Genomic DNA, 22,060 nt, shown 5'->3' with positions numbered 1-22,060 from the left:
CCCAATGCCTGAAGCAATCTGTATCAATAAAAACCTAAAACAGAGGAAGCTAAACAAAAACTCAGAAAAAGGCTCAGAAAAAAAAAAGGAATCATGATTTCCTGCAACACTCAAGTGACTTAAAAAATAAAACACCTGGGAGGCAAACAGAGAGTAAGTGGAATGAAAAGGAATTGATGGAAAGCTGAAGAGTAGTCTAATCACTCAGGAAAGCAGGGGAAAGGTGCATGATGGATGTTTCCATGTGCTTTCTAGGTAGTCAAGGAAACAGTTTTTATCTGTCTGATGAAAAAGGCTGTTCACTCCCTGAACTTTGGTCTTGCAGTTATCATGTTAATGGTGCTTGGATCTCTCCTGGTCTCTGAGTGCAGTGATTACTTTTTATGGATTGGAGTCCTGTATTCTTCCCAGGTCCATCAAGGAGCTACTAACTCTACCAGCCCTCATTATCTAAGCATGCTAGTTACATTACTAGTTACCTGCGACTCTGCCTATTCAGGTCATTCAATGATAAGAGATCATTCTTAAAATATCTGTTCAGAATTTAAATATTTCAGAGAAAAATGCATCCTAAAAACCCCCAGACAACCTACATACATGTCTAATGTCTATAAAGCTTATTACTCCTTGTATATTTGGGAAGCTTCTAAGTGGCTTCAGCTTCTGTGTCTGGATGCCACCAACAATTTCTTCTGCCCCTTCGCAAGGGTGTCCCATTTCACTCCACAATAAGCATTTGATCTTCCAAATTCCCAGTTGTGGTACAACAGCTGTGCAACCTTAGGTTATTAGGAAAAAGTCATTATACTGTAACTGCCTGTGGTGTAAAACATTGCCTTGGAATTAGCTAGAAGGTGCTGGACCCCTAATTGTTATGTGGCTTCCTGCTCCTTTTTCCGACAGCACTCTGTCCAGAGCCATGCACCCTTCCTCTTGGAGAGCCCAATAACTCAGTCTAACTGTTCTTGGCTAAGGCAATGACTGCATGTGGCAGGCTATCAGCACTCTTAAATATCAGCATAAGTACTCCATATTTTATGTCAAAGTCCGCCTACCTTTGCAATCATTCTAAGCAAAGATTTTTCATAAAGGCTCAATGCAGTATCCCTAGAAGCAGCAGTATTTTTATAGGGCTGGCATGCTATTTCTTATGTTGACAAGTCAGAACTTCTGATAGATATCATGGTTTTCTGCAGTTACCCCTAGACCGTAACGAGACACAACTGGAGACACTACTCCCGTTTTTTTTGTGTGTTAGGAGATAACACATTACAAACTTGTTGGGAAAAAGGTTCGTAACACCATTTTTATAATTTGGAAAAAGGAAACTGAAGTTAGGACAAAATCTCTTTGAAAATACCTCAGTAATATCAAGTAAGTTTATCTGATGATACAGTAATTTTACAGGCAATTAGAACACAATTTGCTTTGGACTGATGCCTTAATGCTGATTTACTTTATTTAGAGAAGCATCTTCTATTCATCACCATGGTATCTGCATGCCCCCTGAACAGACACTAAGTGTTGTTTTACTAACAAGAACCCCCTTTGGCATGTTAGCAGCTGTTACAGTGCCAGGGTTTCTGTTAGCCTAAGCCAATATGGGTTTATATGTGACAGAATCTGGAAGGGCCTATCACATTAATATTTTGAGAAAATAACATTATTTAATGCTACTCTTCACACTCCTTGCTGTAGCAGTTAGATGGAAGAAAATGATTGATGGCTGGGATTCAGAGCAAGGATAATGATGAATAATGCAAGAAATGTAACTCAGCACTGTAGTTTTTCATTTATTAGACCTCATACAGAAATGTTCATTCACTTTTTGCTTACAATTACGTTAGGCAATGTCTTCAGCAGGTAGGTGGTAGAGAAGCACATTTGTAATTTTGTGAAAGAACAAAAGACAGTTATTTTGTTAGATTTACGCATGTGTGTATGCACTTTAAGTATATATCTGAATGTGTCACACACATATACACACACAAGAACATACATAAATGTATGAAACCAAGCTAACTCTATGTTTTTCATCTGTCCTTATCTGAAAAGTATATTGATGAAACTAAAAATTTTCTATGCAGAATCTAAGAAAAAGGTTTTGCTCTTTATAGTAAAACAAATTTAACAAGATAGGGTATCTCAACTTTATCAAAATAAGGTAAAACTCATTTTTTCAACCCAAATTGCAGAACTGTAAAGCTTCAGGCCTTTACCTCTTATTTGAGTTTGAATACAGAGCAGCTGATGTGTGACTACTTTCTTTCTCTTGTCTTTTTTCTTCCTGTTAATATAACTTACAGCTCCAGGGCCCAGGCTAGGAGGACAGCCCTTCTCCTTCCTCCAACACACAACTGCTATTTGAGCTAGAGAAGGGCTGGCACACAGCGCAGCATGCAGGAATACGTTGCCAGTCTCTAAAAGACTGTACTCCATTCCTCTCCTTCTCCACATTTTACCTGGAAAACTACTTTCTGCATTACAAAGGTTTGCCTCAGTGAAGTGCTTACAAAAATGGTATCTTATCAAAGAGTTCTAATGTAATATCTAACTCTACCCTTGACCTCCCTTTAAATCATACCCAGCACAGTCAGTCAGTCAAACTACTTTTTAATTCCACGTCATTTCTTCCAAACAGAAGACTATTGCAATCTTACTAGTTGTTCACTGTGACTGATCCAAGGACATGTGGAGTGGGGAGCAATCAGCATCAAGAGAAAGCAGTAACTGTGTAAAAATAATTTCTCATTTATTTCTGAGTCATAAAAGACCTTATTCAATCCCTGCAGCTACTACCTGACATAACAACCTTCACTAGAAAGTTTCATGCTGCAACCCATGTAACACATTTGCTTTTGGTTGATCCTTTCCAGATGTTTCTTTACCTCAGTCATCTCGGAATTTGTCTGAAGAATTCGCTAAGGCTGCACAACAGCTTAAAAAAGAAGCTCCAAGAATCCAATTTGGCAAAATGGATGTCACACACCAACCTGATTTGAGAAAAGAATTTAATATTCAAGAATTTCCTACGGTGAAATTTTTTGTGGATGGCAGCAAGAAAGATCCCATAGATTGCAAAGGTAAACTGTCGTATGCATTGACAAGAAAATGATATGTAGTGACAGGATGTACCTATCTAGTATGCTGCCAAGAAGAAAAATGTAGATGCTTAGATAAAGAATATGCAAGGTAGCAAACTGGTTTTGCCCATGGTCCTAAATATACAATTACCTCTGTAGCAATACAAGAAAGTGGATTTGAATTGATCTTCAGAGTGTATAACTGAATATGCTTCTCTGTGCTTAGTTCACACAGTCGAATTATCTGCTGGCATAATTTCACTGAGGACAGAGAATCACCCCAACAAGACAACTTACAAATGAGTTATGCCAAACAAATTTGGTTCCAAACCTGCTCCTTTTGCACTTCTAGTTCACTGCAGTTCCCACAGGTAGCATGCCTACAGAAGCAGGCTGGAGCAATACTCTGCATCTGACAATGAACTGTGAATTTACTAGGTTCTTTAATATACAGGTATACTTCCTAAGACAAGGAAAAGAATTTTGCAATTTAGCCATCAGAGGGAGCTCATATGTGGCTCAGAAAAACCATGGAATAATCAGAAATCTTTTACAGAAAGTTATTAAGCAAAGACAATATTGGAATAGGACTGACTATGAGCAATCCTGGGAAATCCAGGACCTTAAGAGTTTTTCTTTCACTGAAAGTATATACAAGAAAGATATTTAGGGTGGGTTTTTTTCCTAAAATGATGAACTTTTACAAAGCTGGCAAAATTTGCATGACTTGGCCAAGCATCTGCTAGTATACTCTGAGCAGATATAGTTCAGTCACAAGTTTAATACAACCAATAAAAAAGGCACCTGATGTTTGCTTTCTGAGCCTGTACACCGTCCAGTGCTCTGATTCTTTAACTGCTGAGCCCCCTGCGGCTGCTGCTTCCGAAAGCTGGCTGATCTTCAGTATTTTTAGAAACTTGCTCCTCCTTGCTATTGAATTTCTTACCAAGTTCCCATCATCTAGACCTGTGCAAACAGCAGCTTCTGCACAAATGCCGCTGAAAGCGTGATTTGCCATACTGAACTTTTATTAGTGGTGCAGATACATGATAGCAAAAGCACCTACCTTCAGTCTCTGATTAAATCTATAGCACTGAAAAGAAAATCTTTTTTAAACTGGTAAGCCTCTTTGACAGCTATGCTTGTGAGAACCTGTGAATACAGAGTATCATAACAACACAAACATAACCACCCTTCAGCAGAGAGCTGCTATTTAAGACACACTTAAATTAAGCAATGCAAAAAGTTAGGAAACTGGCTTCTGCTCTGCTATTCGTACAAGATAGCATCAACCTTTCAGAGCCCATGTACCATCAACAGCGACTTAAATTACATTTCCTTGATTGGTAAATGCTTATGTACAACAAGTAGTAAAATTTCACCTACCACATATGACTTTTAAACCACCAAGAACTGGCAACTGAAAATGCTCAGTGACCACCCAATGACTTCTCATACAGAACTTGGTATACACATCATACCATAAAAGAAATCAACATAAAAGAAATCGCTTCAATCAAGAAATCAACTCAAATATTTTACGGAGAAGGAAATTTTTGAATGGTTGTCCTGGCAATGGACATAGCATGAAAGCCAAACCCTAGGCTTTGTAAAATCATTATTTACAGCTCCAAGGCCAGAATTTGGCCAGCAGAAACACGCTATGCAGACTGTTTAAAGCAACCAAATAGAAAGATTAACCACATGAAGAATATGCTGAGGGGTTACGTCACTAACACAAGCTTCAAGACCTCAATTCTGCATTTAGACAGCAAAAGTCAAGCACTACATGGCCACTAGATACTGCTCTGTGCTTTTCTCTGAAGCCTATACAGTCCAGGGCAGATGCCTGTCTGCTTTGCCTTAAAAAAAATAGTATTTTCAACTAGTTGCACTGCAGCCTCCTGCAAAATGACTTGATGGTAGTAAAATGGTCTGACTCAATTTTGATCTTGTCATATTGCTAAAATGCACAGTACCAGGACTTGCATCTTTGATAATCCACTTGTACTGTACATCTTGATTCTAGTGCTTCACAGCACACAGACTTTTTCTTTTTCATATATAATTTCCATTAACCCTTTGCTGGACTCTTGTTCTGGTCCAACAAGGATGTCAGACAGAGATTAAAGTAGCACTTTACAGCTGAGATTTTCATCTCCTAAGCCTCAATTTGTGGCTTCAATTCTTCTGAAAACATAGCTAGACAGTGTATCTTACAAAGAGACTCAAGATTCCTAAAACCCCTGAAAGCTTGAAGAAAATTCACCAAATAAACAGACTGACTGTAATCTCAGTAAAACGGTAGCAATAATCTGCAATCTGAAAGACAGAACAATCCAGAATTAAAAGACAACTTTAACACTTCAGCTTTATTTCTTATGTCTAAACTGAACAGTGAAGCTGCAGGACCAGAGAGGAATTTTAACATGCCTCTGTGCCTATCAGATCCCTTCTGCAGCACTGAAGGAACAATTTTGACAGCTAATTTAATTGAACAGACAGGTCAATAAAATCTGCAATTGGTTTGAAGTAATTTTGGATTAAACCTCAGGTCTACAGCTCTTTATAGCTTACTTTGATTTTGGGACAAATGAAATCTTGCAGAACAGGTTTTCTACTTGTCTGAATTTCCTCATCTCTGTTCTCCATATACGATTAAACAGTTAATTGGACGTACATCCATTTGCAGAGGTCCCAGAAAACATAGCACTGATCCACCATTGATCTTCTAGAGTCAGCAGTAATTTAAATGGCAAGTAGAACCTGAGGCTGCATTTGGATGCCCCAAGCCCATTTTGAATCAACTTTGACCTCAGTCCTAAGGAGCCTAAGTCCATTTGTATTCAGCATCCTTCTGCACCTCCACTATCCTGTGATTGCACAGAAATTTCTGTCATTCATTTAAGATGGTCATTTTAACTCTCTTCCTTCCACAGGAGTCAGACAAGCCTCAGCCTTTATTACATGGGTGAAAAGAAGAACAGGACCTAGCACTGTTTTAATCAACTCCACTGATCAGGCTGAAGCCATCATAAATGCTGACGATTTGGCAGTGATTGGCTTTTTTAAGGTAATTCACTGGAAAACTCAAAAGGCTGGCTTCTGTTTCAACTTCGGGATACACCGCTTGCTATTGCCACCAAATCCCACACATCCAAAAGACCTAGAACGCATCTGAAAACTCAGGCTCTCAGTTTTCTCTGCATTTTTAAAAATTGTTTTGATCTACTTTTCCATATTTCTAGATAAGCAGCCCAGGCAGAGAGAAGAATATCTCACACCACAACACTTTTCCTGAATACGTACCCAGGTGCAGAGACCTACCATTCTGAGAGCAGCTTCTGGGCACGTGACACTACAGCAGTGTTTGCACAGCCCTGGTCACAGCAGACTTTCCTGTGTCCTCAGAGCAAGGGCTTCTGCCAAACCATCCCAGATTTGGTGTCTGGTGTGAAGAGGGCACAACTATTAACTTACCTATCCTCACTTAACTCCAAACATTTCTCTGGAGAGAATTAACCCATTGCTGGTGTGCATTATCTTGCTACTGGAGCATCCAAATGCAAAAAGTTGTAAACCCTGCCCAGAGTCATAACTGATTGAAAACTGTAGGGTTACCTGACCACTGCATTTCTGTTCAAACATGGTATAAAATCATAGACATGAACAGTTGCAGGCTGTTCTGCCAAAGGAATGTTCCCTTCCTGCTTAAGCCCATAAAAAAAGGAGTAAATACTGTCTAATATACTGGAGTGCCTTTTCTTCATCTTTCCATTTGATGATTTAAACAACTTCAGAGAAACTCAGGGCGGCACAGCACAGCTCCATGAATATCATGCTTAACTGTGGTTTTGGCTCCTGGCAGCTAAGAAATCTGAACGGATAGGAAGTCATAAAATATTACACTGTATATGATCTATGTAGTCCTTTCTCAAGCAAATTCCTACTAGTTTCCAGAGCAGAATAAGGTTCTTAAGATTTGGGGCTGAATGATACAGAACAATAGTCAAACAGTGCAAAATAAATTTTAGCTGTCAAGGCATGCAGTCAGAAGTCAGTAAAACAGGAATATTTTTTTCCTGCTTTTTCAATGTGTCCTTGAAATCTTTAACATCTGAAATATTCAATCAAGGATTTTGTCTCACTAAAGAGACTTTACCCTGGTATCTCTGCTCAGTTAAAAGCACAGTGTCTGGACTCATACCTGAACTGATAAAAGTCCCAAATGTGCTGGCTACAGTGGATAGTCCAAGTTTTACAGATGTAGAAAACAGGATTCATTACCAAAATGCCCCATAGTAACAGAGCTGGTGAACACATTACAGCATAATAACAACAAACTGTGAAAATGCTCAGTGCCCAGAATGTTTCTTGCAGCAATCTGCTTGCAGCCATTTATGAAGGCAGTTTTCCAGTGCTGGTGCCAGATTGAGAAGCCCTTGCTATCACAGTGATGCTGGAGAGTTCCCTGAACCGTGCTGATAGCAGATATTGCCTGCAGATGTGTTTGACTGGACTCCGTGATGTCATTTGGGGCTGAAATGACAATAGATGAGCATGAGCTAGGGCATGTCAGAAATTTATTGGGTGGAAGCCAACAAAATGGTGTCCAAGTAAATCAAGAATTTTGTATTTGTATTTTGTATTTGGCCTTCTATTAGTCACAGATTGCTTACAAATGTGAGTGCCAGGATGTGTTGGGAGGTCTCCGCATATAAATTACTATTCATCTACCATGAAATAATTGTCTGATTAAATCAAATCTGGAAGCGCTGTTGCCTTTCATCATGCTTATTTACTGTTAGTTTGAGGGTGGACAGCACAGTGACTATTTGACAGATGCAGGAGTCAAGGTCCCTGCCTGGAAGAGCACTCAGTCCAAGCACCAAACACATCAGTCAGGTCCTCTTGCAAGCAGAGAGCCCTCCTCTCTAATCCATCACATCCTTCCGGCTGTGCAGATGAGCCGTGGCAGGGGAGCAGCTGTTGGCATGATCCTTCCCCATCTGCAGAAGTCTATGCAGACAGAGTGTGGAAATGCCAGGGGAGTGCAGGGCAGATGAGATTAGCACAGGAAGGACACAGGGGACCATACATCATCCATATTGACCCAGGCCAGCCAACACTAGCTGGAAAGGTGAACATACTAGCAGTGTCACAGCACCCCTAGGATCTCCCCTGTTGTGAAGCTCTCCCCTTGGAGGTAATCATAGATTTACAGAATGGTTTGGATTGGAAGGGTTGTTAAGGATCATCTAGTTCCAATCCCCCTGCCATGGGCAAGGACACCTTCTACTAGATCAGGTTGCTCAAAGCCACATCTAACCCGACCTGGAACACTTCCAGGGATAGGGCCACCCACAGCTTATCTGGGCAATCTGTTCCAGTCTCTCACTGCCCTCACAGTACAGAATTTCTTCCCAATACCTGATCTAAATCGACCCTCTTTTAGTTTAAAACCATTACCCCTTGTCCTATCGCTACAGGCCCTTGTATAAAGTCTCTCTCACCTTTCTTATAAATCCCCTTTAAGTATTGAAAGGCCACTATTAAGTTCTCCCTGGAGCCTCATCCAGGCTGAACAACCCCAACTCTCACAGCCTGTCTTCAGAGGAGAGGTGCTCCAGCCCTCTGATCACCTCCATGGCCTCCTCTGGACTCATTCCAACAGGTCCATGTTGGGTTTATGTTGGGGTCTCCAGAGCTGAATGCAGTACTCCAGGTGGGGTCTCACAAGAGTGGAGCAGAGGGGTGGAATCACCTCCCCTGACCTGCTGGCCATGTTCTTTTGATGCAGCCCAGGATTCGGTTGGCTTTCTGGGCTGCAAGTGCACATTGTTGGGTCATGTTGAGCTTTTTGTCCACTGGCATGTCCAAGTCCTCCTCAGGCTGCTCTCAATCCGTTCTCTGCCCAGCCTTTATGGATAGTGGGGGTTGCCCCAACCCAGGTGCAGGATTTTGTACTTGGCCTTGCTGAACTCCACGAGGTTCACACAGGACCACCTCTCAAGTCTGTCAAGGTCCCGCTAGACAGCACACCTTCTCTTCAGCGTGTTGACCGCCCCACTGAGCTTGGTGTCATCAGAAAAACTGCTGAGGGTGCATTCGGTCCCACTGTCTGTGATGCCGACAAAGATGTTGAACGGCACTGGTGCCAGTCTGGACCCCTGAAGAATGCTACTCGTAATCATAGCAAGCTACACCCACTTTACAATTACACTCTTCTCTCTACCTCACAAGCCTTTAGGGGCCTGCCTCACCTGTAGTTGTCACTCCTACACATCCTACCAGGATGCAGGACACAGTCTTAACAAATACTCTTTCTGGGACTAGGAACTTCGCAATGACAGTGTGGAAGTTTTCTGTGAGACGGCAAGAGACGTGCCAGAGATGCCTTTTGGGATGACAGCCAGCGAGGACATCCATGCCAACTATGGCATCCAAAGGAACACTCTTGTTGTGTTTAAGAAGGTAGGAGTACAGAAGCCTAGCAGGTAAGGTATACAGTGAGCTGCTGTGGCAGCTTTGCACTGTGGAAAACAGTTTGGGAATTCTTCAGCTTGAATAATTTCCTAGTTGAAATTTGAACAGTTTAACATTAAAAAAACATTGCATTTAGAGACAACAGAGACAAGCAAGAGGCAAACAGCAGCCTTTGGACAACTGATATTTTCAATCTGGCTGCCCACATTCAGGCTCCTAATTTATACTTAAGGATCTAGGTAAAATAGGCTTGATTTTCCAACCTACATTTTAATCAAGATGCTGCCAGCGAGTGTTGCAGATGTTCACCTCTTTTCCTTTGTGTTGCCTCTGGCCAGGAATCTTCTTTTCTTCCAATCCACAACAGAAGTGGCCAACAAGAACAAAACTACACAGAAGTAACACCAACATTTAGGCTATGAAGTAGTCAGACCAAGGACATCCTGAGTGAGCGTATGCCACAGAGTGTGTGTATAGATACAGAAAAGATCTTCCAGTATGTTAAGATTACTGAGCAAATTAAAACTGTCAGCTATTCAAACTACAGCTTGAATTTTAGCTACAATCTTTTTCTGTATTGTAGTTGTGACATTTATTTTAAACTTTATGGAATTTCAGTTATTGAGGATCATAAAATGGTAAAGCTGACAACAACATTTTAAAGTAAAGACAGTCTCTTTGCTCCTATAGTTGATAAGGCTAACCACATCACAAACTTCACTATCTGTCCAAGGGAAAACCTGTGCATAATGAAGTGCTTGAAGATGGCAGACAGAACAAACTGGATCTAATGAGGCTAATCAAAACCTTTAGCTTGGACTTGGTCACTGAATATAATCTTGAGGTATGTTTAATTCACTGTATTAACAAAAGCCACTGGGGAAAGACAGGAAAGAGATGAAACCATGCAGAAAGAGACCTAGGGAGCTATTCTGCTCCTTAGCGTTAAATAATTTTGTTTTGTTTGACTAGGCCACCCCTAAACACATCTAGAAACACCAGCAGAACCCAACAGGCAGTTCTCGATCTAACCCAGGCCAAAGGATGCTTTCCTCTGCGCATGACATTGTTTCCTAGATGGGGAATGGCTGGCCAAACAGTGAACTTGCCTGAACATGCAAACATCCATCTCCTGTGGAGCCAACACAAAAGCCTGGGCTGCTTCTGCAGTGACTAGGTGGGGTTGAAGGTTGGAAGGTCAGTCCCTAACCCTGGCACACCAACCCTTCCACTCCCACGGAGCAACTGGGTCCTCTGGGCCAAGGCAAGGAAGAGAGAAACCAGCAATAACTATTGCTAGTGCAGAAAGGAAGGGAAAGACATGGAAATCCCTGCTTGCTTGGGGGACATCCCATTGCCTCTGATCATGGAGTGGCAAGAGAGAGGGCAGCTTTGTGTAGGGAAGGAGATGTAAGCTGCTGATGCCACCCAGAAGTGAAGGCAGAACCCCAACGAGGTCTAGCTTCTGCAGCTGTTGCAGTTGGGCTTCCCTCGGTAATACCACCTTTTACTTTCAGCACATCTTTAGCATTAATTCTTCAGTGTGTGTTATACAGGCAGACTAGAAGATCAAACAGTCCCTTCTGACAGTAAAAATCTATGGGTAACAATGAGGTTTTTCCTGAAACAGAGAAACCACTCAGCAGCAGCTGATTCTTCCCACTTCATCTTCTTTAAAACAATGAAAGAAATCCAACAGTTATAGGAATGATTGGGAACCAAGTTCTAAAAAGTAAAATTTTCAATAGCAGAACTGAAAGATACTGATATGCTGGGCCTCTGATTCACTGTTCTGCTTACAAAGAGTGGAACAGATACTGAGTCTTTTGTTTCCCAGACATCTGTGAAGATTTTTGATGTCCCTGTTGAAAACCACATCCTGCTGTTCACCCCAACGAACTCTGAGACATTCAGTGCAATTTATGAAAACTACAAGTCTGCTGCTGTGGAATTTAGAGGAAAGGTTTGTAATGCTGAATCCTGCTTTGCAAATATGAATGCCAGAAGATCAATGGAAAAACACTCACCAGTGTTACTGGTAAAAGTACACTGCTGTCAGTCCACCTTCTAAGTCTACCAAGCCATTGTAAAACAGTTTCAGTAACTGTTACTTGAATTTGTTAAGGACACAAGCTGAAAAATAAACTTCACTTGAAAATGATTCTTTAAAATGCAAAGATCACACAAACCAACACGAATTCCAGCTGCTCCAAACAAACCTATTTCTGATTTTACAAATGTGACTTTCTAGGATCAACTTCCAACCAAAGATAGTTTTAGCAATTTCTGCCGCTGCCAGGAAATGCCATGAGGATCTCAGAATACTGCCTGAACCAAGAGCTGGAAGCAGCTACAAAACCTGAGAAATATTGCAAGGCAGATGCATAGCCTTGCTTGCAGCATATGTGTTTGCATGTAAATAAACACATACAGGCAGTCAAACAAAGCACTTCATTTCTCCATTGTCAATCACCACAGTGCTACTCCTGCTCCAAGTATGTGAGACACACACACAAAAAAATCACACAGTAGTATTGGCAAAGACATATGGATTACAGGTGTTTCAGCTCTTTTGTCCTGTTAAAATTTATTAGGAAGAGCAATAAGAATTTTGAGGGTTAATTTAGAAGCGTTACTAAAATAGCTGACATCAAAGCACTGTGAAAGGACAGAGGGAAAAGCTCCATTCTTTTTGGCTGCTTTAGCATGTTATTAACTAGGATCAAGGTATAATAAAGTCCACCGATATGCTTGGTTGTTGGGCTGACACTAAAAAATGGTTCTACACAATTCCTTGCTTTTAAGGTTAGATCCTAATGCACTGCCAAGCTCCATGGTCCATTTTCCTAAAATGGCTAAACCAAAGCTGGAAAACTCAACCAGATGCATGACTCTCTCTTTATTATCAGATAATGTTTGTCTTGGTGAACACTAATGAAACAAGGAATGGACGAGTTTTTGAATATTTTCGCATCAGGGACGTTGACATTCCTGCCGTGAGAATTCTAAATCTGACAAGCAATGCAATGTATAAAATGCCCGCAGATGAGGTGACTGTGGAGAACCTAAAAGAATTTTGCCAGAGCTACCTAAATGGAAAAGCAAAGGTATGTCCATTACTAACGAGATGCCCCTTTAGTACACCAGCTAAAACACTAACAAATTTGCAAAACATCCCTTTTTAAGTTAGAACAGTGTGCTGTTCTGATCATCAGTTTATTAATTTACTCTTGCTCTGATGCATTCACCTACAGTTGTTGACAGAGCATTCCTCTCTATTTAACAGCTGAGGCAGACTATGAAGTTTTCCAGTCATCCCATATAAAAACTGGATAAGTCATTTGATAGGCCAATATTTTAGTTAATTTCAGGTGATCTATTTTAGTGGATTAAAAACTCCCCATGACTCAATCTTTCCAATACTATAATGGAGATATTTCACTCCCTTAGTCGAGAGAGATGCAAACAATGATGGCAATGGATTTTGAGGTTACAGAGAAGTCCAGTAAACAGAAAATTGACAGTTTCAGGTGGAGTAAGATTTGGTATTTGTTTTAAGCAAGTTAAGCAGAGTGAACTTTCACAGGGGGTATAATTCCAAAAGTAAATATTTCTTGTCATGAGGCATCATCCTCCACGCTCACATGAAAAATACATTAAAATGTTTTGTTTATTCAGTGCTCTTCATTACTTTTGTTTCCATCATGAGGAGAAAAGATGTAGTCAGCCTGACAACAGGCATAATTTAAGAGATTCAAGTAGTAAATCCCAATTTCAGTGTTGGAGGGGGGCAGAAGGACAGAAGCAATGGGGATGTTGCCTCTTCTGTAAAAAGACCTGCTTGAGTGGCACATTCCGACGAGGGAACAGCTTCCATGGGGAATGTGTGCCTTTCTACTACTTCGCTATGGTGTAAAAGAAGAGAAATTGCCAGCTAATATACTGTAAATTGCAGGAGTCGTGGGGACTGTGATTGGTGGTAAAGGCAGATATTTAAGCAGTGATGCACAACTTTCTTGTGAGTTTTACATGAAAACCTACAATAGATAAGCTTTTAAGTGGTCTAGCCTCTGAACACTGGGCAACAAGAGTTCAGGACAATGAATGCAAACATGTTCCAAAGTGTAATTTTAAGGCAAACTGCTAAGGAGTCTGTATTCAAGACAGGGACAAGTAATTCTGACTACCAAACTACACAGGGTGTGAGACCCCAGCTCCCCACTGAAGGGAGAGAAGGTGGTAGCATGTAAAGGCTAGCTAGGATATAGAGATATAAAAAAAAAAACCCACCATAAAAGGGCACATTAGGTAGAGAAATGTCCCATTGGTCTCACACTAACTTGAGCTGGAGCAGTTTCTCAATGCTCCCTACACTTTCACAGCAGTGTTTCTGTTTTCGCTTAGCTACATCTCTCTAGTGAAGAAATTCCAGAGGATTGGGACAAGATGCCTGTCAAAGTGCTTGTTGGGAAGAATTTCAACAGCATTGCCTTCAATAAGACCATGACTGTGTTTGTTATGTTTTGTAAGTGTTATTATTGTATTCAGATTTTAAGTTGCTTTAACATGATCAATTGAAAGTGAAAAATGAAAGCTCATGCTTACATACCAAACTAATCTTTGCACCTTACAGACCCTGAACTTAATGAATTTCTGTTGTCCGATGAAAGCATTGAAGAAAAATTTGTGCCATATCTATGGAAACACTGTGATACCTTTGCTGACTTAGGGCTGCACTGAGTAACACTGGATCTCTTCAGTAAATATTTGTCTAGGCTGTATCAAATCCTGGTGTTGAAAGACAAAATGACACCAGAACATCATGTTGTACAATGGAACATTGCAGCACGCTGTCCAGCATGAGTCAGGCCATCTTCCAAGGACAGAGGGAGAGTTAAGTGAGGTTGTCTGGTTATAATGCTCTAGGATTAAATCCCAGAGAGGAGCTGTGGTTTAGCAAATCCTAACTGCTTTTTTCTCCTCTGTCTGCAAGACAAGTGGCTCTCCTGCTTGACTCTTCCCAGCAAGGAACCACTGCCCTATCTCTCTAGCAGCCAGCAGGGATTAGACTGTGCCTTAGTTACTTCAGTAAAGCAAACATGCAGCATTAATATAAACACAGACAACTAGCTGTACTGCCCTGAATTTCAGAAATTCTTAAAGGTAGTATGTTCCTGCGATCCTCCTTGTTGGCCGCAGCCATTTTGTTCATGCAAGCCATTTTTACATTTCAGTGTAATGAACTGATCTAGGGAGGAATTGAACCAAGTCCTCTGGAAATGAAAGGCTGGTAAATGGGTGTAGTATATTCAGGAAAGTGCCCCAGAAATTTTAATTCCACCTAAACTGGGTATGAGCATTGTTCTCATGACTGAAGGTTTGCAATGGTGTTGTATGCTATTTATACTGGGTTCTCAGCAGTATGCCTTCTTGCTAACCTGCGTAAGTGCAGAGCTGAGTCAAACCATCATGACACCTCAAAACTCCTCCTCTTAGTGTAAATATAGCATAGTTTATGAACATAGTTAATTGTCATATGCAGAAAGCATTTTGTGCTTCTGGCAAGTATTCAGCACAGGAATGATGCAAGACTTAATTGGATCGCATCCGTTATCTGGCACGCCTCTCCAGCGAAGTCATACGACAAGTGTCATATGTTTGTTATATACATAAAAGGCTAAACAGAGCTAAAGCAGCATGCTATCAGAAATGCATTAGTTATCACTACATGAAAACTCATGAAATTCACGAAGGGTAAATGTTTTCATGTAGAGACTGACCACAACTGAAATCCAAAACCCTGTTAACTTGAAAGGCTACGTGGGTCCCAGTGATTGCACCAGTGCATGCTCTTCTGCTAGACTGTATCTTTCTACTTTTATTTTAAAATTTGCAGATGCTCCTTGGTCCTATGACTGCAGAAAACTCCTGCCAATCTGGGATAAGCTAGGAGAGCAATATGCAAGCCACAAAGACATAATCATTGCAAAGACAGATATCACAGCAAATGACATCCTGTCCATTGGATCAGGTCGCTATCCGTTCTTCAGACTCTTTCCGGCTGGACCAGATCACCAGGTGAGAAGCTGTTGGGGAAGAATGTGGAGACACTGAGGGGGGAATATGTGTGTGTGTGTGTGTCTTTGCACTCGTGTGCTTGTCATGGTGAGAAAGGAGTCCTTTAAGCAAGAAAGCTTTGGTCCTTACCTACTCAACATTGGATTCATTGCTGTCAAGAACCTGAATTAAAGAAGAAACCCTTCTATCACCTTCTCCTGTGTATGAAGCTGTGCCAAGAGCCCATATAATCATTTACCAGCTTGGACCTACAAGTCATTACAGCCTTACGTTCTGCTGTTTAACCACCCCCAATCTGCCTGTTGGGTTTTGCAACAGTCTCAACTCAGAGTGAGCTTAAAGATACCTCCTAATCATTGCAGTGCCTTTGTACTTCAAACCATGATAAGAGTCATACTGCCACAGAACTACCCTGTGCCAGCTGTTTCTGGAGCAGGTATAATTACAGCACCTGAAATGCTGGTACTACTCTTCTTATACCCTCTACTTTTTCACTTTATGTGAATGTTTATGTCAGTAATTTTACTTTATTCCAGTATCACGGCCTCAATTCGAAATATTTGTTGTCAACACCAGTGATCATTACAATATGCTACCTAATGCATCAGCTATACTACACAGCAATCAGAAAATGCTGCTGAAAGAGGAGCCAAAGAAAAAAATTAAATAGTTACATTTCTCTATCTACATAAATAATCTAATTAAAAAGAAAGTATCTCTGAAGCAAAAAAATATTAAGCTCTAGGATACTGTTGTAATTAAGACATTACTAAGCTTTTCATTTTTCTTCTTACTCCTAAACTTAAATCTAATTCTAAGACATTTGCCCATGTCCTCATTTAATCTTTGAGGGAGAGATTTGCCTCTCCGATGTGCATGTACAGCTTCTAATGAATTGAACTGCAGTCCTGCACACTCGCACCATGTTTAGTTTTTATGCAGAAAAGCAGAAACCCATTAAATGCTCATAATCTATGTCATTTTATCAAAAAATGTTGCTAACAATTTTCATTAACTATTAAGGGATTGTTTCACGCTTACAAATACCCTGAAATTAAACACTATTTGAAATCTTGAGTTCTTCCCTGCACACCATGGTTTTATACCAGTTCCCTCAACTTCGAAGATTTTAACTCATACTTGACTACCAGTGCAGATGTCTTGTAGATGTCTGCAGCCTTGCAGACCCAAGTGCCTTCTTTCTTATGGCACTATACGAACACTTGGCCACAGACATCTTCACTCACTACAATCATGAACAATTCTAAACACACTCAGGCCATTAACGCTCAGCCACTGCAACAGCTCTAAGTCATTTCCTACCCAACCAGCAGTTATACTGGGAGTTTTCCTGTGTATGCTTGTCCTTTTCTAAAAGTTAACCAAAGTCAGAGCACAGGATAAAAATGTAGTATCTCAACATGCCTATGCTCAGAGTATCTACTGTGTTTTTCACTGTATAGGCATTGCCTCCAAAAATACAATCCCTACTCCCTTATTCTGGCCATGAAAAGAGCAATAGAAAGGGCTTGGAGCCAAAGAGAAACTGGTATATTCAGAATGAAGAAACAGGAACAGGAAATTTATACAGTCAAAAAACACCTCCTGATGCAAGCTTGATTTCACACTGACATTTCTTTTAGCCTTCAGTATTTTGCTAGTGTTAGAAACAAACACACAAGCTTTCTAATTACCTCTACCAATCCTTCATAATATTTAAGGACTAAGGATAAACTGAATACCAGCACAGAAGCAGCAGGAATCTGAAGATGAAATAACTATCAGAAGACTCTAGAAAACACATCAAAATGCATGTAAAGAAGTCTGAACCTGCTCCTGATGAACCAAGGGAAACGTGGTTAACCTAACACAACCCAAAGCTCTTTCCCAGAACTGGGTTATCATGTTTTCTGGCCAGTACAGACACCCTTACACCTCCTTAAAGGCAAAGCCACGGGCAAAACACATTACCATGCAGTCCCTTCCGAGCACTCCTACCTGATGAGATCATATTAGACACTACCTTCCTCCGACCAGAAGTATCTGCTCAGTCTCCACACTATGAACTGTCTTCTTTCCAGTGGATTGTCACAGTTTAGTCTGTTTTAAGAACAAGTTCAGCTTTTCCTGAAGTTAATGACAAGCTACCCTCTTACTTTAATGGATGCAAAACTAGATGCATGATGACATTTTTAAATCAGGAGCCACTGTGGGATAACTGGAGTTAAGTGGAATTGGATGAATGAAGAGACCTAATTCTAGAGCTGAGTATATATAAGCGTGTGCCTAGTTTTCCAAACCACCGAATGTTTCTATGCTGGGGAAACAATTATGGCCAGAGCTGAAGGAACAAGAAAGTGAATCTGATTAATTACGTGGAGGAGAGTGACCAGCCATCATTTGAGCTCCATCTGTACAACTCATCCCTGCACCATCCACTCCAAATTTAAGAGAAAAAACATGCAGTCTTTCAGATGGATTTAAGATGATTCTATTTGTTTCTCTGGGTTAAGCGAGGAAAATAATGTTTACATAGTCTTATGCACCAATTACTCTAATGAAAAATGTTGATACATATCTTTAGTAACCAGTACTGGGATCAGCTGCTTCTCTGGCTTTACAGGTCTTTGGGCTCTGAGAAATCACTGTTCCAGTCATCAGAGTCAATAAAACTCAAGATTCATCCAAGAATAGTAAACACCTCTGAAGGAATCAAATAATCTTTCTCAAGAAACTTAAGCTTGCTAACATAAAAAAAAAAAAAAATAAATTCAAGGCTGCCACAGTTTTTATTACAAGAGAATACCTTACTAAACAGAAATATCAAACCTGTGTATACTTTTAGTGAATTCATCAGGAAATAGAGGTGTTGTGTTTAGAGTCCTTTGAACTCAAATCAGGCATTAGAGTAACGAATGTAAAGTAACACAGCATTCTTGATCTCAGTGGGAGTAAGTGAGCTTAACTCAAGCAAGAATAGGCATCTGCCTATTTCTAAATGTACTCGGATAACAGCAGACAATCCTCAATGTCATGCACATGAGCTTCTACAACCTTTTGTTAAAAGACTTGTTCAAGATCCTTTTATACTTCCAGAGAGCGAAGGTATCGCAGGGGTGTGTGTGGGTGTGTGTGTGTTTTAAAATACAGTTTGGTACCTAGCCCTAACTCAGAGAATCTGAAAGCTCTAAGCTGAAAGTGCTTCTTCCATTAAATTTCTTCAGAAGAAAATCTTCAGTAAACCCTCACCTTAAGGTGAAGTACAAGAAAATTAAAGTCACCGCTCATCTTCCTCCTGTTCTTTCAAGCTGTGCAACAGTTGCTACTTCTGGATTGTGTATTTCAAAACTTTTTCACAAGCTGAATTTCCATCAAAATCTTTAGACAGCTTTGAATATCATGGCTGGACACTTAAAAGACTCTGCTCTTCAAGATATCTTGCAAATGTTTATTGTTAAACACAGAAAAGACACTGATGTCAGTAATTGGCAGGATCCCAGACTGGTATTATACAGTAATGTTTATGGGTTTTTTTAAATACAAATCCTTTTCTTCTTAGGCATATCCATCTATTCTTTACACTTGAGTTTCAGATGACACTGGAACCTGCTGTGCCTCTGCCCTCGGCTTTCTAAAGTGAGCTGAAAAGTCTGGAGTTTGTTCAGTCTAAAGAACTGAAATCCTCCAGCTGATTATGGTGTTATTTTCAGCATTTTGTGTACAGACTTAAATACTTAACCTTGAAACTCTTTTCAGGAGGTCGTCTACACTGGGGAACACACCTTGGAGGCATTTTCTGAATTCTTAGAAGAACAAAGCAAGAGAAAGGCAGAACCAGGAGAGAAGGTAGGCATTTGATCCGGACACTGACTGATCTGGTGTGCAATCCGAGGCATGTTCACACCTTGTATAAGTATACCTGAACCAGCTACAGCAGTCACACGTATGGCTATGTAAATCTCCACTTGTGACCACCTCCACTGTGAAAACTGACCATTTACTCTGATGTTCTCTTTTTTTGTCTTTTAACCAACTATTTATCTTTGCAGGAAGCTTCCCTTTTTAAGCCTTTGTTGTTTAGATAGGTTCAGGATCCCCTAGCCTAATGTTGTCCCTGTGGGACTACCCTCTAGTTCCAGTCCTTACTCTCAGTCCCACCATCCTTGTCAGGATTATATTGAACACATTCTTAATTGCAACCTAGCCAGAGCTCAGGTTCAAGTGCACCAGGTTCAAATGGTAGACTTGGTAGTGTTAGGTATATGGTTGGACTCAATATTAAAGGTCTTTTCCAACCTAAATGATTCTATAATCCTATGGGCTTCAGCCACTGCTCATTATGTCAGTTCTTAGGTGATTGTTACACAGCTCTTAGCTTGTTTCAAGCTCACTAGCTTGGCATGACCACCCTAGCTGCAGTCATACACCACTGCCTGGCAGGCACAAGCCCACTCACATCCTCATTTGCATCACACAAAATCCTCTTCTCCCACTGCTCACATTATCATTGAGTCACTGTGCTAACACTCTGGCAGCAAGTATTGCACAGCAGAAAGGAAACTGCACCTTGACAGGTACAAGCAAAACTTTGTCAGGATTTTAGCTGGAGAAAAGAAGCCCCTGCTAAGTTAGTTTCAGCTATAGCTGGAGTGGTTCAAATATCCATTGCCCACCTCATCCTGCCACATTCAGTGCAACTTCGCTTCTTCACAAAGCAAGGGTACCACAGAGCTGACAGTGTCTCCTCTTGGCAACCTGGTTATGATTATTGTCCGATTCCTCAACCCCTTCTACTCCACCATAAACCAGACCAGATAAGCATTAGCTATCCCAGATCAGCCTGTTATCGAATCCCGGACACTTCACTGTAAAAAGACGTACTTGTAAGCGAATAATGTGATCAAGCTCCACGCAGACGGCTCCAAGCAACAGAAAAAACACTGACACAGATGGAGACACTGTCTACCCAGTATAAGAATCATGGCCCCATTCTGCCTGGAAGTTAAGTAGATCCACAGGGTAGCAATAGTTATCATTAACACTCTTTTCAGCTAGTAGGGAAGCTGTCTGTGGGTGGAGAAACAGTTTTGAGTACTCAGACTTATTTCCACCAAAGGCTTTGATCTGCTCCTGAATTCACTGCTCAAATAGGTGGTTACAGATGGGAGACAGGTGACTGAACTAAATACTAGGACACAAAAATCTGCAGTGAAGGATCAGACATCCAACCCTGGCCCAGTCATTGCACAATTCTGTTTTTGAATACCCAAAGCCTACATTTTGGTGCCTGCCTCTGTTGCATGTTCTTTAGTGATGTGTTCAGCAGATGTTGAGTCCTACACACAGTATTTTACATACAATGTTAGAGCTATGTATATACTGTCATCTCTTCTTCGTGATTTATTTCCCGTTAAAGAATAAGTGAAAAAGCCAGTTCAGGAAATAGCATTCAAAAACATATTCTGTGTAGCAGAAGGTGTAATTGGCATTTGCTCATCTGTTCACATTCTCCATCCTTACCTGACATGCACCAAATTTTCCCAGAAGACTGCAGTATTAGACCATTTGCAGTACAGTGCTTGATGTGAAGTCCCCTGTTGGAGTAACCCTTCATCCTCCCCTCAGGGCATTCACAAACACAAACAAGACAAGATAAGTTTCTTTTGAGATTGCCTAGAAAAGAGTCTCTTATGCTCGTCAGCTTACAAAACATGGTTTTCCAAGTTCTTATTAAACCTTCACACAAAGCCTCATCTAAGCTTTGCCATAAACCAGTATAAAGGTTTGAAAACAAACCCCATTTTAGCAGCATCTGCACTACTTCTGACCTCATTAACAAGCCCTCAAGTTCCTTGGTTGAAAAGATGAAAATCTGCATTTCATATAATCTCAAAACATTTTTTTAAAATAAAGAGTTACTAGAGCAATTCTTTTTGTAAACATCTGAATAAGCAGCTTTGCTCTTGCATTTCCTTTTTTAAAAGGAACCTTTGGGAGGAATCAAAGAAGATCTCAGCCAAAGAGAGACTGTAATAACAGAGAAAGAAGAACTTTAATAGTACAGAGAAAGAGCAAAATTCTGAGGATTGTGGGGAATCATTCCTGGAAGGAACTAGCTGGAAGAATGAATCATCCCAAGTGAACACAGAGGTGGATCAAAAAATATATAAGTAAACAATTCTGTATCGGTGGTTCGTTATGTGTGACCTCTCTTCTGAATCCAATTTAACTCCTAGTTTTACTGGGATCAGTTGTCACGGGTTGTTAAAATATTTTCAATTTTCCTTAAATAATGCCCTTATTAGCAATAAAACTGCTCTTATTTTGAAAGCTATGTGCACCAAGGCAAACAGATCAAGATACAAAATTCTTCTTTCTGAACAAAATCTGCAACAGGTTTGCAACTTTTTTTA

General features: G+C 40.5%; 1 protein-coding gene across 1 annotated transcript; it reads left to right on the top strand.

The window, feature by feature from the left end:
- Positions 1-1,850: 1,850 nt before the first annotated feature.
- Positions 1,851-21,703, top strand: PDILT (protein disulfide isomerase like, testis expressed). Its single transcript, XM_056335090.1, has 12 exons — positions 1,851-1,863; positions 2,877-3,083; positions 6,023-6,156; positions 9,420-9,580; positions 10,153-10,207; positions 10,303-10,413; positions 11,407-11,532; positions 12,479-12,676; positions 13,974-14,094; positions 15,466-15,647; positions 19,404-19,493; positions 21,632-21,703. The coding sequence occupies exons 1-12, from the start codon at positions 1,851-1,853 to the stop codon at positions 21,701-21,703; spliced, it is 1,470 nt and encodes a 489-aa protein (XP_056191065.1).
- Positions 21,704-22,060: the final 357 nt, after the last annotated feature.

Source organism: Falco biarmicus, chromosome 4 (genome assembly GCF_023638135.1).
Source record: "Falco biarmicus isolate bFalBia1 chromosome 4, bFalBia1.pri, whole genome shotgun sequence".
NCBI classification, from domain to species: domain Eukaryota; kingdom Metazoa; phylum Chordata; class Aves; order Falconiformes; family Falconidae; genus Falco; species Falco biarmicus.
The sequence above is the reverse complement of the archived record's forward strand: the minus strand, read 5'-3'. Positions and strand labels throughout refer to the sequence as shown.